A 12,078-nucleotide genomic window follows, 5' to 3' on the forward strand; every position below is an offset into this window, starting at 1 on the left:
CCGTGTGGACGCTGTCCCCTCTGTACGGCCCCGTGTGGACGCTGTCCCCTCTGTACGGCCCCGTGTGGACGCTGTCCGCTCTGTACGACTGTGTGTGGATGCTGTCCCCTCTGTACGGCCCCGTGTGGATGCTGTCCCCTCTGTACGGCCCCGTGTGGACGCTGTCCCCTTGTACGGCCCTGTGTGGACGCTGTCCCCTCTGTACGGCTCCGTGTGGACGCTGTCCCCTCTGTACGGCTCCGTATGGATGCTCTCCCCTCTGTATGGCCTGTATGAACATTCTGTCGCTCGTCTATTCCACCCCTCTGTACAGCTGCTCATTTTGCAGAAGGGTTCTTTTTAATACCCCCAAGAAAGTCAATTGTCCCAAGCCTCCCACTGCAGGGGAATCCTTCTGGCTTCTCTTCCTACCCCAATATACCCAGTTTTTTTTTCTTTTTTGAGACAGAGTCTCATTCTGTTGCTGAGGCTGCTGTGCAGTGGCGCGGTCTTGGTTCACTGCAACCTCTGCCTCCCGGGTTCAAGCAATTCTCCTGCCTCAGTCCCCCAAAATCCCAATTTTGATAGGGTTCTATGTCACTGTTAATAGACAGAAATCAGAAAATGCAATTTTAAACGATACCACTTACAACCATTTTGAGGGAGAAGGCTCAATACTGTAGAGGTGGTGACTTCTCCCAAATCGATCTGTAGATTAATTATAATCTCAATGGAATCCAGTAGGTTCGTTGCAGAAATTGACACACTGAATGTCAAATTCACATGGAAATGCAAAGGACCGAAAGTGACCAAGGCAACCTCGGGAAAGAGGTGAAGTTGCAGGCCACCAGTTGAGAAAGTGTCATATAGAGCTTGTCATCACAGTCCTGGTGCAAGGACCAAGTGAGCAAAGGGACAAGCAAAAGAACAGAGGCAGCCACGCGGACACGGTCCTCGGCGCAAACAAGGAAACAGAGGTAGCCACGTCTACATGGTCCTCGGTGCAAACGAGGAAACAGAGGCAGCCACAGGGACACGGTCCTTGGTGCAAACGAGGAAACAGAGGCGACCATGTCTATACGGTCCTTGGTACAAACACCAGCAGTAAGCTGAGCATTCATGGGGGACGTGACCTGGGAGAAGATGCAGGTCCAGATGTGAAGGGAAACACACAGCCTGCTAGCAGAACATCTTCTCAGAATGCCCATCTCAGAGGAAACAAGGGTTCCATCAAACAGGACACCAAAAGCCGGAACCATAAGGGACAAAGATTTGACTAATTAGACGTCGTTAAAATAACGCGTTTCTGTTCATCAAGAAAAAAAACATGTAAAAGTGAAAGTCCACAGAGTGAAAGAAGTTATTGGTGATAACGGGACAGATGATCTGTCTTTGGAGCAGACACAGAACCACAGCAGGTGAGTAACAGACAACACGAAGGAAAAACGGCCAAAAGCCTTAAACAATTTACAAAAGAAGACCGTCAAAGGGCCAATAAAAACATGAAACGCTGCTCCACTAACCATCAGGGAAATACACGATTAGCTCTCAAGGAAATAGCTTTTCATACTGAACCATCATAGCCAAATAAAGAAACAGGAACGAAAATTCTCGCATGCTGCAGGCAGGGGTGAAAGCTGCCCCCGCCACTTGGCAGAATCTCTGGCAGTATCTGTTAAAGCTGAGTATGGGCAAACCCGGGACCCCGAAGCATCACTCCCAGAAATGTGCAGGAGGGGCCAGCCCCTGAATGGGAGGACGGCCAGGAAGGGGAGGCCAAAAAAAATCAGTCATAAACACACATAATATTTCAGAGCAATGTTTTCAAAGATAAAAATTAATACAAAAATCCATAACAAACAAGATACCGACATTTCTGTGATGAGGATCACAGAATTGCCTTTTGTCTCAGGCTCTGCTGCGACGGTCTGGCCCTAGCCAGCACTGCCAGTGAGGGCTGAAAACTGGAAACTGAAAACGCCCAGTGGCCTGGAAGGGACACATGAGTGCTGGCACACTCAGACGACGGTGTTCACCCTGCAGTAAGAGTGAGCTGACTCAAGCCACGCTGAGTGACGGCAGGCAGACACAGAGACTGCGTCCTGCGTGAGTGACTCCGTGGACCCAAGCACACCGCCAAGCAGGAGGGCGGCCACTGTGGGGGGAAGGGAGGAGCTGGGGGGGCGCGGAGGGGGCTCGCGGGCGCTGCTGGGCTTGGGTGTCGTTACGCGAGTATGTTCCGCTTGAAACATCCACCGAACTGTAAAAGCATGACGTGTACACTTTTCTGTATGTATGTGGTAGCTCCAATAAGATAAAAACAGAAATAACCCAGTGTGTGGTCCACGTCAGTTACCCCCACCTTGTCCTGACACCCCAACATGGTGAAATCATTCCCAAATGCAGAATATTAATTCTAGTGTGTTAGAAATGATAGAGTAAAATCCTTGAAAAGATACTTGGCAAAGATGCCTGGCACAGAAACAGAAGTATTCCTTTAGAAAGAGCACACATGCAAATAGAAACTGCATTATTTTATATAAAAGCAGATCGTTCTGATCTCCTACAAGTACCCAGTGAAGCCTCGCTCAGAGTACAAAAAGGCCATTTTCAGGAAGATTTCCAAATATCTGTTCGCGGCAACAGGCCCAGAGCGCTTCGGAAGAGCGCAGGCATCCGGCCGCTCTGCGGGAGACCCTGTCCTTCCCCCAAGGTTTGTGGTCCAGCAGGGAGGGGGGGAAGGCCTTTATCTAGAAGCCCAATGTTGATGCCAAGCACATGGGGGGAGCTGGATTCGGCCTCGCGGTTTAATCGCAGGGCAGTCTGCAATGCCCTTGAGGACGCAAGAACACAAAGACGGAGGAGGAATAAGTGCTGGGTGTGGGTGCTCACCGTAAATTTCTTTCAACTGTGCTCTAGGTTTGAAAATTTTCACAATCAAATGTTACCAAAAAAACTGATCAATAAGGGGAGGGTACTAGATGGTTATAAAGGAGAAGGACGTCCTCTTAAAAGGCCGTTTTCCCAGTCACCCCAGCCTTGGCAGCAGGTCCAAATCATCCGAGGAGTTAAAAGATCCCACACATGTACATCAGCCACACCCAGGCCCCGGACGACCGTGATGTGCACTACAAGTCACAGTCTGCGCAGTGGACGGAGCCCTTCCTGACCATCAGTGCCTCTGCCCGGGGCTGGAGGGCGACGCCCTGGCATCAGTGACAGCGTCTTTGGGGCAGCGGCCTGCACGAGTTCACAAGGGCCCTGTGCTGGGCTCCATCCAAAGCGCTTTCCCACATTAACTCACTTTGTCCTCCCAGTGCTCCTGATGTTGGATACCACCATAATCCCCCCTTAAGTGAGGAGACTGAGACACAGGAGGCCACCAAACCTGCCCTCGGTGGCAGTTATGCGTTCCGTGTGGTCCCCGTGGCTCTCAGGCTCGACATGGTGTTGTCTCAGGCGTGGCAGCAGCGGGAGGTGGGGAGGCTCGTCCCCCCTGCCTTGGCCAGGCTGCCACCCCCTCCATCCCTGGCCTCCCGTGACTGCCGCGCCCTCTGCCCATTCCTCCCTTGCATTCTTCACGGATGTGACGGGCTCCTCTTTCCTCACAGGTTCCTAGGGGGCAGGCCTCTGTCTTATTCATCTATTTTCAGACTCGATGCCTCACATAAGGCAAAAGCTCATGAAGAAATCACAAGGGGGTCCTGGGGAGCTGCTGCAAAGCCCAGGGTCACCCTTGCTTACAGCTGCTGGGAGGAAAACAAGATTCCAGCCTAGGGGAGCTCAGCTCTCCAGCGCCCGTGCAGTGCAGCCAGGGGTTGGACGCCCCCCCAGGGCTCAGCACCAAACCCTCCTCGGGTCACTGCCCCACGGGGCTGAGAGTCAGAGGACTCGGGGAGATCCACACTGCATTCGTGGTGAAAGGCTATTTTCATGTAACGCGATCACCACTCACAGGCAGTGAACCTGCGTTCAGAAAAGCAGATCGGTAATAGCAACATTTTGAGACGGAACCATTTTAAATGGTGATTCTTTCAAAGTCTACCTTTAACCCCTGGTTGACTCGACGTTTTAAACTCTGGCAACTACATTTTTTCCAGGCTGGTGAACAAAATATCTGACACTCCAGGGTCCTGGGACCACTCCCAGCCTGGGGGCTGTGCAGTCCGGGTGCCCAGAGAAGTAGCCGCCACCACAGATGTGCAGGATGCCCTGGGAGGGACTCACCCTGAACGCGGTGCCCTCCTCGATGATCGTTGGCAGCTGAGACAGACAGATGTCGACAGCCAGGTCCCAGGCCTGCCTGCGGAGAGAACAGAGGAACACCCACTGAGCATGACGGATGGGCTCCCACCAGAGGGCACTTCGCAGGGCACAGGAGCCGGCTCAGCCTGCGTAGCAGGGTCGGGGCAGAGGCCATGGGTGCTGGTGGGGGCATGTTTATAGTTTCGCTGTTGTTCGGATTTAGGCTACAGAGGACGTCCGAGGGGCGGCCAGGAGGGTGGAGACCGGGGGTTGGTGCTGCCAGCGTTCTCACCATTTTGTTTGTCACATTTTTTCTCTTTAAAATAAAACGAGAAAAAAGCCTGGGAAAAACAAAGGAATGCTTCCCATTTTCTGCTGTGGTTTCTGACTGTGCCTTGAGCCCATCTAGCGGCAGCCCATGCGTTCCGTGTGGTCCCCACGGAGGCTCTGAGAGGACAGCGTCCCAGAGGAAGGTGGGAGAGACACCAGGGCCAGCCAGAGTGCCTCCTCAGGAGGGGTCAGTGTGAGGCCGTGGAAGGGCGTCCTGGCAGTCAGGGCTGAGCCCTGCGCTGTGATGCTGCTGTCAGCCCCAAGACCCCCATGCCCGAGTGGTCTGGACCTGGGCTCCTGAAGGCCAGGGTGTGCTGGTGACCTCACAAAGCACTTGGAGATGTGATTCTACCCTCGAGGACAAGACCAGCAGGGCTTGTTCGGGGTGACAGGCAACAGTCCCTCAGAAGTGGACTCGGCCACGGTCACCAGTTTCCCACGGCATCGAGACCTGTCTCAACGCACAGAAAACGGGAGCCACTCCTCCACAGGGCACCTGGCCGCGCCTGGCAGGCTCCATTCCAGAAAACACGGCCCGAGTCCCTGGTGCCCAGCAGGTGCCTGTGTCTTATTCCTGCGTCAAGATGGCCTTTTGCGTTTGGTTTTTCACTCACGCACCCCCAATGGGGATGATTTAGGTGGCTTCCACACCCTGATTCTATTGTAGGACCAGCAGGCAGTCTGAATTGGACTTAACACCTCTGGGCCGGTCCTGGAATTCCCAGGTGTAGGCAACAGCCTTACCGGGCTCCCCAGCACCATCACCACCTTCCTAACGTGGCCCTGCTAGAGCCTTGGTGTTGCCCACTGGGGCTGTTAGGACAGCCTCCTCCCAATAGGCCCCTTTGCTGGCACCTCCCTTCAGGCCAGCTGCCCTGTGAGCTTTCTCGGAGGCTGTAACATGGCACTCCTAAGCCTTTCTGTGGTACCCCAGGCCGGGCACACCCTGGCATCTCCAACATCTCCAGCCCTGTCTTACAGGCATCCCACAGGTGCCCTGGCATCCAGCAGTACTTCCTTCCCAGTGCCAGGCATGCGGCAGGCTTTCAACACACACTGGCGGAATGAGAGTGCAGGCAAGCAGGAATGCATGCTCTGTGCATGAGCAGCCCAGGATGAGATGTGAAAGGGAGAGAGGGGAGAAGAGAAGGTCTGACTGTGAGCCATGATACTGGGCTCTGCTCCCGGCTCTGTTGTCCACCAGCTCTGGCCCAGGGAGCGGCTGACCTGCCTGCCTCGCCGCCTCGTCCAGAGGACCAGGGCCTGGCCAGGGGGCCCGTGGGAGGCCGCTTGGTGAAATTCAGCATGTGGCTCTGGCGCCTTGGGCGCGTGGCTGTGTCTCTCCAGGGTCCATTTCACCATCTGTGAAATGGGGTCATGATCGTGTCTCCCTCACAGGGTCCTTGTAGAGTGGCTGACACAAAGCGGGTGTTGGTCAGTGGCAGCTGCTGTCCCCCATGGCCACAACAGCCAACACGAACCCTAAACTGGAAGGGAATCATCACTTCACTCTCTGTACGGTCACAGAGCGAGTCTTAATTTCCACGATTCAGGCTAAGTATCCCTTTTTCAAAATGCCTGGGACAGAAAGTGTTTTAGATTCCTGATTTTTTTTACCTTTGGAATATTTGCACATACATAATGAGATATCATGGGGACGGGACCCAAGTCAAAGAACAAACTCCATTTATGGTCCATATACCTCTTACACACACGGCCTGAAGCCAATTCTACACAATAATATTTCATATACCTCTTACACACACGGCCTGAAGCCAATTCCACACAATATTATTCCATATACCTCTTACACACACGGCCTGAAGCCAATTCCACACAATAATTTTGTGGATGAAACAAAGTTTGTGCATGCGAGGTCGGGGAGGGGGATTGTCCACTCGCCGCAGCATGGTGGCCCTCACAGTTTTGGGTTTTGGAACGTTCTGGTTTTCTGAATTAGGGGCGCTCAACCCTCATGGCAGGGATGGAGGGAGGACACCGATTCCTTCAGCCCTACCCTCCCTTTCTCGTAGAAATGCGTTCCTTGAGGAAACCCAGTGATGATCAGTATAATGCTTCCTGCTTCTAGCTCTGCCATCTCTTCTCCTGAGTAATTTCCTAAGAGACTTGAGGACCCCGTGTTAGTTTGTTGGCTAATGACACTCTGTGCTGCCATGTCAAAGGGCATATTTTCTTGATGTCTTAGTAAAGGACCAAAACGACAATGAAAAATGTTAAAATCCAGAAAAAGAGTAAAAATTTAAGATGAACAAAGGGATGAAAGAACACTTTTACGCTTTCAAGGATATGAAATATACTTCACTTTCCCAAGACTGCCCTCTGCACAAACGCGCCCTTCCCCTGCCAATATAGTTAAGAAGCAATCAGCAGATCATCAAAAGTGTCTCAAAGCCCGTGCGGTAAATAGCTCCCGTATGCCCAATAAATCCCCAGGCTGCAGGCAAATGGCATTCAGCGGCATTGAGGGAGATTTTACTCTTGGTTAAGACAGAAGCAAAGTCAATTACTGCAATTAAACTCTATGAAGATTCCTTGAATTTAATCAAATAAAAAGATTCTGCTTCAGAAGTTAGAAGAAACTGTGTACAAGTTAGGGGAGGAGGAAACGAGCAGAGGACAGAGAGGGCGTTCGGGCCATCGGCCAAGGGGCCCAGCGTGGCGCCTGGCGTGGCCTCGGTCAGCACCTCCCGTAAAGCCTACCCGCATGCTCTCCAAGGCCCTAGCTTGGTGTTGAAGGCCTGACCTGCGCTGGAGACATCACTCGGCATTCGGGACAGAGTACTGCCCAGGGAAGCTGTGTCAGAGCCACCGGTGGCAATCCTGCTCGGACGTGTGACCCATGTCGCTGCAGCGGGCCGCTGGGCTCCTGGAAGGCTGAGAGCCCACCTGGATCCAGCCGGGGGTGGGAGGCGGGGACTGACCCAGCTCCACATTTCACAGACCAGAAAAGCAGCCCTGGATGGTCTGGTTTCACGGACACACAGAGGCTCAGAGGAGGCTGAGGGGATGAGCAGAGCCCAGGCGCGGGGGCCGTGGCTCAGGGTGCGGGACGTTGCATGCAGGCTGCTCTGGGCCGTGGACTCAGAGCTGTCTACAGGAGAGGAGGAAAAGGACTCTGTTCAAGTACTAATGAGAAGAAAGATGTAAAGAACCTACAGACTGCTGCAAGACAAACGCTGGAGCTCGACTGTCAGCACCCAGGGCAGCTGCTCTGAACCTCACGCCGCGCCTGGGCCTGGCCCTGGCCCTACTGACAGCCCCACTCAGAGCAAGGCAGGGAAGACAGGAGTTCTGGGAGGAGCCGGTACCCTGCGCAGCCTGCTGAGCAAGACAGAGGCCCTCTCTGGGCCTTGGTGGTTTGTTTATTTATTAACCAAAGGAAAGAATCAGATTAGATGAACTCAGAGCTCTCATTAAATTCTAAAATTGCATGGCAATCTTTTTTTTCCCCTTTTTTGAGACTGAGTCTCACTTTGTCACTCATGCTGGAGTACAGTGGCGTGATCTCGGCTCACTGCAACCTCCGCCTCCCAGGTTCAAGCAATTCTCCTCCCTCAGTCTCCTGAGTAGCTGGGATTACAGGCATGCACCACATGCCTGGCTAATTTTTGTATTTTTAGTAGAGACGAGGTTTCACCACATTGGTCAGGCTGGTCTCGAACTCCTGACCTCAAGTGACCTGCCCACCTTGGCCTCCCAAAGTGCTGGGATTACAGGGGTGAGCCACTGTGCGAGGCCTGCACGGCCACCTTTTAAACAGCAGAGCAATGGTATTCTCTAATGAGCATTTATCTGTTGATTAAAACCGGCTGCATTTTCTAGGATAAAATCAACACAAACTTGCAGCTCTAATTTGGGATTCCCAGCTGAAGGCAAGTGAGAGGGTGGGTCCTATGTACACAGAGAGACCACGGTGGTGGGCTTCGGGAGCAGCCAGCACCAGCAGGTTTGGCACTGCACAACGGCAGAGGGTGGGAGGGGACCGGGAAGGTGTCTGGATTAGCACCTCCCACAGCAGTCGTGCAGTCAGGCTGCCTGGGGAGCAGGGCTGGAGTGCTGGAGGGCAGGTCTGAGGGGAGGAGGCTGTGATTAGCTGTGACCGGGCTCCTCCCTCCGGCAGCTGGGGGCAGAGGGACTTTCTAAGCTCTTGGCTGCTCTGGTGCGTCACTCGCCTGGAAAACATGTCATCCAGGCAAGAGCTGGGTTTTCAGGAAACAGCGCTGAGATGGCGGGCGCCCAGGAAGTGGGCTGGAGGAAAGCCGGCCAAGTCCGCACAGCCTCCATCTGCGCTTATCAATCAGGGAGCGGCGCCCGCCCCAGAACAGAAAGCCCAGGTTATTACCTCGGAGGAAGGCAAGGTTTCAGGACCCCTGAAATTGAAAGTGAAGGAGAATGACTCCCCAGTGACTTTGCATCAAAAATTAAACAGGAAACAGGCTCTGAGTATCCATCACTGCTGCTGCTGCCGAGCGTAAATGCAGATGACTTCGTGTTTTAACCTCAATTTTTTTAGGCTTTGTTCCCTCTTTCTTCTCGCTAAAAATTCAACCTCTCCATCACCACACAAGGAATATAATAGCGAGACTGTGAATTATTTATTCCAAATGCTCTCTTCTGCTACGTTCCTGTGTGCTCCCTTGGGATGTACACACTTTGGTCTCTTGATGAGGCAGGAGGGAAGAGCTCTGTGCACTGTTTCAGTGGCAGACAGCCCTGCAGAGCCCCCTGTGATGCTCGCGTCCACATCAGCTCAGTCCTCAGTGTGGTTGGCAGGATCTAATGACAGAGCTGAGCACGATTCTGTTTCTGAGCCGGACGTTCTCCCCGTCTGTGCGTCTGGGATCGCTTCTTGTTCCTTTATGCCTCCTCCCTGCCCTTAAGGAACAGGATTTGAGGTGGGACATGCCACTCAGGATGGAGGCCACATTCCCTGCTTCCCCCGATGAGGCTGGACCAGACATTGCCACAAGACAGGGAGGCGATGGGCGTGTGAGCTCTGTCTGCACCCCAGGCCTGAGCTGCCTCGTCCACTTGTCGTGGCCTTCCCACCTGCTGGAACGTTGCCCCAGTGGCCAGCAGGAGCTTCCACAGGGATGGGAGCCTCCAGGACAGGAGTCACCTGTGCCCTGACACCCGGTGCACGGCGGCCGGTGCTGCCCATGCTCACACTGGACGGAGAAGAGACCAGCCAGACCACACTGCGAGTCTTTCTTCTCCTATGAGGATCTAGGATCTTCTCCGAGTCCAAAGCCCAATTTCTACATTCAATTCCCTGTCAGAGTTGGTTCATGATACAATTTTCATCATTAAATGGAACTGACTCGTGTTTACTTTTTAGCTCCAGATTCATGCTGGCATCCTTGTTGCTGAAAACCCTCTCAGGAGAACATGTGTTAAATGCAAGTGATTCTCTTTGAAATCACATCATCATTGATTTCTGTAAAAAGAACCCTTTAATATTACTATCTGGCACTCCCAGAATAGAAAGACGAGAAGCCACGATGTCAGACCCTGCAGAAAATATCGCTAATTGGAGAGGATCCTTGGACACGCACAGCCGGGGCTGAGGAGGAAGAGTGGGGAAGCGTCCTGAGACTCAGCCCAAGTTGCTGTGGACACAGCCCTCCCTGCTGCACACGGCACTGCCATGTCCACACACCGTACCACCCCTCCCCCACCGCCACCGTGCTGGGAGCGCAGGCACCAAGGGCTTCACGGAAGCCTCTGTCCCTCAGGATTCACAGCTCAGCTCAGGGCAGGCAGGCTGCCCCCTACCCATGCCTGTGCCCTCCTGGATGCCAGCCCTGTCTTCCGCTGTCCGAAAGCCCCGATGCCTGCCTCACAGGCAACTCTACCAGTCTTGTTTTTCTCATGTAAAGAAGTACTCAATTATGTCTTCTGTTTGTCTCTAGTTCTGAATTTAGGCACAATAAAGCCTTAGCCATAAAGACTATGCTAAAAAATTGCTTTTAGTGCTTTGAAGGCTTAGAAAATCTACAGGTAGACTTCTGACGAACCAAAGTCATATCTATCAGTTTCCAGAATGGAGAACCATTGCTCCAGCTGGACCGCCCTGGCACAAGCATCATTGATGTTTATTTATAATTCTATTTAGCATGTTTTTTGGGGTGTGTGTAATACATACTTTCACATAGATATAAATTATATTGCGGATGCAATTCCATTTTCTTTCTCTCGTTAATATACATTTTGTATAGTAATGAATAAAAGTTGAAGACTGCTTACGTTCTTGAAAGTACTCACATCTTTTAATTTCCTTCCATATTCCGTTAGGTACTAGGGTTATTCTCAACGTTTCCCTCTCATAACCTGTGTCCTGACAAATGGCTTTATTTGTCCACGTTTTTCAGAACATCCCATCAGTCGAGTTCCTCGGTCTTTCCTTAGCAACCTGCTATAGTCATGCTCCTGAGCCAGGTCACGTGTGGCTGCAGGGCAAAGGGGCAGGGCATCCAAAGGCAGGGTGAGCAGTGGGCAGGCAGGTGGGTGGCCACCGGGGCCAGCACTGTAAAGGGCGTCAGGCCAGGCGGTGGCCAGGGCTCAGGGGCCTGAGGTCAGGAAGATCCCAACCAAGGGCAGGCCTCAGCCAGGCGGGTCTTGGCCGGACATTGATGGGCAGGAGTCACCAAGACGATTCAGATGCCAGGACAGGGCTGCGAATTCCCCAACCACCTCTCACGTCCAGCTGGAGGGAAAACTCCAGGGCTCTGTCCCTGCAGGTGATGTGTGGCTGACGTCAAAATACAAAGAACGCCACCTGCTACGGGGTCCTCACATGAGGCACGCCCTTCCTGAGACCTTGCACTGGCTCCTGGGGCAGCAGTGCCGCTCCCTGCTCAGCTCTGCCTGGTAAGACTCGTTCGGACACCGGGGAAGCTTCCTCATGCCAACAGCGATGCTGGGATCTGCCAGGGCAGCAGCCATGTGTAACAAGAGGTGACAAGAACTTTGCTCTCTGCTTAAACGCCACTGCTGCCTGGGTGCACTCCTGTCCCAGGGACGTGCCTGAAACAGAAGCTCATGCACATATGTACCATGACCTGGCACATACGCCACTGAGTCAGCATGGAGCAGGCTGGTGCTAGACGGCTGGAGCCACGGCTGGCCCTGCCATACGGCTCCTCACTCACCTCAGTTTCTTATCAGTAAAATGGGCATATTGAGAGCAAAAATCATAGCTTCACAGCAGCACCTGCTGTGAGGGGAGATGGCTTAACAGGTGTAAACTTCAGAACATGCCCGACACGCAGCCAGCAGGGGCTTATCCCATCCGTCGCTGGAATTCCTGTTTTCACATGACCACTCATGACGGCAGTGGCTGGTGTGCCGCAGGGCAGCTGTGGTCAGATTGCTCTCTGGGCTGTGCGACTTTATGCTCACTCTCTCTAACCCCAGCGCTGTTTGCCAGCTGAGGCGGACAGGCTAGAACCTGGCCCCAGGACCCCCGTCCCAGGTATAGCCCCTCCCTGGAGGTGCAGGTGG

The 12,078-nt window shown here is 53.3% G+C and overlaps 1 protein-coding gene across 1 annotated transcript in view; it reads right to left on the reverse strand.

Annotated features, from left to right (window-relative positions):
- RPTOR (regulatory associated protein of MTOR complex 1) overlaps window positions 1–12,078 on the reverse strand; it is a 405,759-nt gene that overhangs the window by 114,383 nt on the left and 279,298 nt on the right. The window contains exon 10 of the mRNA XM_037737259.1: window positions 4,207–4,282. Within this exon, the coding sequence (XP_037593187.1) occupies window positions 4,207–4,282 (76 nt within the window). The remainder of the gene's footprint in view (window positions 1–4,206; window positions 4,283–12,078) is intronic.

This window comes from Cebus imitator, unplaced genomic scaffold (assembly GCF_001604975.1).
Source record: "Cebus imitator isolate Cc_AM_T3 unplaced genomic scaffold, Cebus_imitator-1.0 Scaffold36, whole genome shotgun sequence".
Lineage (NCBI taxonomy): Eukaryota > Metazoa > Chordata > Mammalia > Primates > Cebidae > Cebus > Cebus imitator.